At 37.9% G+C, this 5,953-nt stretch overlaps 1 protein-coding gene across 1 annotated transcript; it reads right to left on the reverse strand.

Moving 5' to 3' along the window:
- Positions 1 to 2,897: 2,897 nt before the first annotated feature.
- Positions 2,898 to 5,660, reverse strand: LOC123988580. Its single transcript, XM_046289174.1, has 2 exons — positions 3,580 to 5,660; positions 2,898 to 3,493 (listed from the first exon to the last, which is right to left on the reverse strand). Exon 1 carries the CDS (start codon positions 5,138 to 5,140, stop codon positions 4,253 to 4,255), a length of 888 nt encoding a protein of 295 aa, XP_046145130.1. The 5' UTR covers positions 5,141 to 5,660; the 3' UTR covers positions 2,898 to 3,493; positions 3,580 to 4,252.
- Positions 5,661 to 5,953: the final 293 nt, after the last annotated feature.

The raw sequence follows: 5,953 nt of genomic DNA on the forward strand, positions 1-5,953 counted from the left end.
ATTCAATTTATGTCGATCGCTTATTTCTGCATTTTGTATATAATGCGTTAATCTTGTTTTCGCATATAACTGTATAACAGTACGCAATAAATGATTACAGTGATTGTCGAAAAAATCTTGATCATTAATGTGGTCTCTTAATTCTAAAAATATATTTTTATCTACAAAGTAAATCATGATTTCATGTGTAAACTTATTCATATTAAATTGATCAAGTGTTTTATGAATATGTATATAAATGGTTAATCCATTTTCAATTTGTTTGCAAATAAATTATAACTAATTATAACTAATAATTATAACTAATTATTATAAATTTTGAATCTAGGTAATCTAAAAATTGAATTTATATAACCTATAAGAAAAATATTTTACTTACAAGTGAAATTAATTTTCTGATTTGAACTATTTTCTAGTTCAATTTGTTCTACATTTTTTTTAGTGTGGCGATTTTTCCATCCGTACACTACACAAAAACTGATTTTTAAAAATAAAATTTATTACACTAATCGTCATACATGTGAATATGTGAAATGTGAGCCGAATACTACCGAGTCTTGCCGGAATAAATCGATGTCAGACGAGTACCTTATTCGCCCCGAATATCAGATCCCCCCTTACCGCAAGTAGTAGTTTATGCTCGGTCTATATTTTCATATGTCTATGCCCGAGATTTGAATCGGGATACGAGTATGTTTGTTTCTCTGCCGATCGCGCCCGAGTTTTGCCGAGCCGAGCCCACTCGAAGTTCCACTGCTCGTCGTGCATACTCGTATCCCGAATCGAATCTCGGACCAGAGTTTAGTCGATTACCAAATTAACTCTAGGAATTTTTACATGGCTCTCCACAGTTCTCTGCATGACATGATTCTTTCAGCAATGGTTTGCAGAGGGCGCATCTATCGAATTTTAGCGCTGTTGCCACATGCAATATTTTCATAAGTCGAAAATGCTACTGATAAAACGTCCGTGCATATTTGAATGAACTCGTCAATCTTTGTGCATGTACTCAAAAAACCGACGCAGCGCAGAGAAAAGTCTATTTTCTTAGGAGATTCATGTTTGGGAAACTAATTTTATGAGATGTGCAATGTCAATGCGAATATGACATCCAGGACGTTGAACACGCATGGATGATGAGCTGTTATCGAAGACAATACAGTTCTCGATGTATGTTTTAATATCTCTGTTATTGAATGCTAAAGAAGTTGCATTCAAAAGTGCAGGTGAGTAATCTATGATTACTTGTTTCGGAATCGATCCTCCAGAACGCAACCACTCTCGCATCCAATACGTTAATGTGTTGGTATCGTGCTTTTCGGAAATCAACTGAAATAAAGGCAAAATCTTCTGGCGATAACCACAAACAGCCTGGTAAAGATAAACGACTCGTTTCGAACCGTCGGGTTTTGGAATCTGTTTTACTAGTCCGCCAGTTGCATCGATACTAATACTACCAATATTATCTTCGTTCTCAAATTTTTTATACAGAAATAGCTGTGTGTGTGCTCCAATACATCACATAAAAATGATCAAGCCCAATCGCATAAATACAGCCATTAAATTCTTCACCATACTTCATGTCCTACACTGAAGTAAGAGCCGCTTTAACTTTAAACAATCCCAACTCTTTATCTTGAGTTTCCTGTTTTATTTTACGCGCAACATCTTCCGATGGTAGGTTGGCCGGTGCAACATCTCCGAAATCCATTAATTTATTAGCCTCATTCTGTCGCCAAGCGTAAGTAGATGTACCTTGTAATTCTTTTCCAATGCGCATTCGTCTATCACCACGAACTTGCCGCTTCTTTTCATGTACGATCATGCGAGAATCGAAGGTGGAAATATATAAAATCGGACTATTTTCAGTCGGTTCGGTTTTACAGTATATATGAATTTCTGAATTGCATTCCGAGCAACTACCTTTAATCGACAAGAATATCTCGCCATGATTTCGATTTATTTTTGCATTTTTAAACGCGCAGGGACAGGGCAATTTGAGATGACTCCATAAAATGTCGTATACCGCGTCCGAGCAACCAATAACGAGTAGCTCGTATTCACCTCTCTTTCTCATTTCAAATTAATGTTGTTGAGTACAATGTATCAATATATATTATAATAATATGATATCTTAAAAGGTCAATCATTTTCTTCTTTACGGGTAATGAAATTATAAAAGAAACATCTGCACACCTACTAAATTTATTGAATATACATTTACAACACTCAGTACATTTTTTAGAATTTAAGATGTTCTGAAATTTCAGAAAACCTCGAAATTAATACTTCACATTGATTATTAAACATTGATATTATTGTAATAAATAGTTACCATTAGGCGAATATCGAAATATGTGAAGAATATTATTCACATTAGTCACATAGATAAGGTCTGGGCAACATCTTTCCCGCCGTTGCCATGGGACAAGGAGTCTGTGCCCTTAAAAAGGCAACTCATGAAATAGTCAAACAATGATTGCGGGTAATGAAATTATAAAAGAAACATCTGCACACCTACTATATTTACGACACTCAGTACATTTTTTAGAATTTAAGATGATCTGAAATTTCAGAAAACCTCGAAATTGATACTACTCACTAATATTATTGTAATAAATACAGTTACCATTAGGTGATTAATGATACGTACAGAGAATATCATTCACATTAATCTCAAAGACAAGGCCTGGGCTACATCTTCCCCGCCGTCGCTAGGTAACTCTTATTACGCGTCTGTCGATTCCCCCACTACTAACCATACCGTGTTCGATTACCATGCTTTACCTCGTACGACTGCGCATGGTGGGTGGCGTGGTGAAATAGAGAGGGAGGTCGTATGTGGCTCATGAGCCGCAAGTCGCCCAGACCTGACATAGATAATTTCTTTTCTCACTTTCACAGTTTTCATTCTCTCCATACATGTCTGAATTACTGAGGTAGACATCGTTTACAATTTAGTAGTGAGAAAAATATATTCTCTTTTGAGGAAGTCGATCAGTTCCATAGTTTCTTAGCTCTTAATTATATTCTCAGACTGTTTCATGTTCCCAGAGAAACTTCTATATGTACAATATTTTTTAATAGTACATATATCTAACATACACAGTTTCTTGTATCATCACATTCATACAAATGGTCGAAAAATTGTAATAGATCACAAGTGTGTACTCTTAGATTCGGCACAATTGTAGGTACACTGTTGCATTCGTCGATAATCATATTGCATGATTTATCGAAAATATAAATTCTCGTATATTTAGATTGTTACATCTAAATGACTTATAGCGAGTCTGTTTTACCATAATGTAAAACAATTTTCGTCTTAAAATTATTCCTTTTTCTATTCTACTACAGTAACATCTATAATATACGACAAAAATATTTTGATTTATCTGTTCGAGATTGAAATCGAAAATGTCCGCGTTGTTAATGGAGACGACTGGTTCCGTTTGTGGGGATTGGCGGTGAGACGAAATTGAATCCACTCGACCTTGAACAAAACAGAACACAAGTATATTTACAGAACACAAAGGTATATACAGTATGTATAAGAATTTCACGAGAACAGAAATTTACCGTGATCGTTGATCGTATTTCACTCGCGTCGCGATGAAACAAGAGTTCGTGCTGTGTTGGTGCAACACTTGGCACCGTGTAATTATATTAATTACACGGGTTTTCCTGAGCTGAGAAGCTCACGCGAACGCGTTGGCCGTTGGCAACGTAAACGCACTAGCGAAAACCGTAGTTTTTGAGTTTGAGCGGTAGAATTCACACAACTTGATATAACACGTGTGTAGGCGAAGCGAGGCAAGAACGTAATGGCCGATCAACCGGCTTCGTCGTAGCAAGAGCCGTTGGCTTCTTCTCGGTGACGTAGAGCGCGTTTATTGATCGGCCTGACCCGCATCCAATGTGGCTGCCGGTCGCGCCCCAGAGTGCTGCCGCGCTCCGCGTGGCGACGGTTAAAACTAATGTATTTTCGAACACTACAGGATTGCCTCGTAATAAGCAACACGCTCGGGGTCTGGCCTATTGCTTATTACGGATCAGGTAGGATGATCCCTGTGATATCAGTGGCAAAACTGTGCCAAACATTAAATTTCCAATATTTTGACTTCATTGTTGCTGTGAAGTTCAATGTTCTGAACTATAAGTGGACTGTATGTAAAAATGAATGCAGTTGATGTGAGTACTATACTGTATTTCTACTTTATTTGATTATCCTTTGGAGAGTGCGTAAGTTGTTTCAAGAGAATGTCTTTACGAGAATGTCTGAACTATAATATCCCGTAGTATATACAAACGCAGCATCAGCATCTACCTTGACGGCAGTGTATATACAGTTAGTCGTGTCATCATCTGTTGGATACAGCCCTTGAAATGGCCAAGCTCGCACCAAATTGAGAAGTATACTGACGTACTCGTCAGGAAACCCCGCGACATCAACGAGTAATCTGTTTGTCCGGGCTGCGATGGCTACATCCTCCATATTTGCATGTCCTACGTCTATATCCACCTCTGCTGATCGAATCTCACCATGTTCACCCAGTGTGTAAGCTAAACTGAGCTGTTTCAGACACAAAATCGCCTTCAGAGCCAGCATTCTAAGCTCACTCCCCCTAGCAACTATGGCACGTAAAGCGCTAGTACTATCAAACTCTAAGTCACCGACAGCCCCTCCATGCAACACACTGGCATTCGTCAAATCGTCATGAAATATACGCGACCCATGGTGGTTCCTAGTCACTAAGTTTGCATTCCTACCTCTGGTGGCTTCACTCACTGGTACAATCCTTGCACTGTAGTCACTGTCTATCCAGATTGGGGCCGTTCTTTCCGCTGTCCAAGCCATTCGCTTCTTACCTGTCCGTGACACTGGCTCCTGCATTATTGTCACTCTCGCGTTAATGTCGATTTCACCTGTATTAGTTACAAAATTCAGTTCATGGTTAAATAAGTCCGAGGTCAAAATTTCATATGCCAACGCATCCACGGTGGCAGATTCCTCAGCCTGTGGTCCAACGATTATACTATTTACATTCACACTCATAATGTGCTCGTCAATAATTCTAACATGATTAGCACTCCCAGAGGCGCCGAACAAGTGGCTTTTGTGCTCCAAGTTGTGTGCCATTTTACCTAAGGGTACCTAAATTCAGCTAAACTATATACGAGATGTGGATTTAACGTTTTTCCACAACGATGCTGGGTAATGGATGGTTGCACCAAAAGGTCTCCTCTTCCATCGCCCAGAAACGACTGACTTGAGTGTCAAGGGACATGGCTAAATGACAAAATCTATTTGCCTTACAAGAATTATTCCGGCTTTTACTATCTAACAATCCATCCTACCTGTGTATTTTGCAATATGACTGAAGATCTGCTAAGTTTAATCTGACTAGTCTCTAACAAATCATAAAATAGTGCATTGCCAATGAGTGCATCTATCTCCCCAAGTATATGGAATTCTGGGTCCGTTAACTCTATGTGCCTTGGTAGTTCTAAATTACTAAGGTCGATCTGTCTCAACGGTAGTCTACCCGTAATCGATGGTAAAGCAATGAATGTTACCTGAGCTCTAAATCCACTAATTTTTACTACAAACTTTTACTACTCTTTAACTTTTTTTACTACAAACAACTACAAATGATTCCCTATCGCATGGAAAAGACGGATTTTAAAAATATTAAAAATTGACGAAGTTGGCTGATGGGTATAAACAATCACCTATAACTTTTAAACTATTCAACTACAAACGAAACTTTTTTTACTACAAACAACTACTTGTATTACAATCGGTCTAGTCCAGTGAGTGATATATAAATTATGTCAATAGTTCCCACTGCATAAACTGAAACACCTGTTCCAAAGAGGAATGGCTATTTGAAGTTTGGAAATTGAGATAGAGGCTCCGAACAAATATTATCTATTTATAAATATTATATAA

This window comes from Osmia bicornis, chromosome 16, assembly GCF_907164935.1.
Source record: "Osmia bicornis bicornis chromosome 16, iOsmBic2.1, whole genome shotgun sequence".
Classification (NCBI taxonomy): domain Eukaryota; kingdom Metazoa; phylum Arthropoda; class Insecta; order Hymenoptera; family Megachilidae; genus Osmia; species Osmia bicornis.

Excerpts from the sequence above, each read along its gene's own strand:
- LOC123988580 (XM_046289174.1), bottom strand. The coding sequence starts at position 5,140 with ATGGCACACAACTTGGAGCACAAAAGCCACTTGTTCGGCGCCTCTGGG.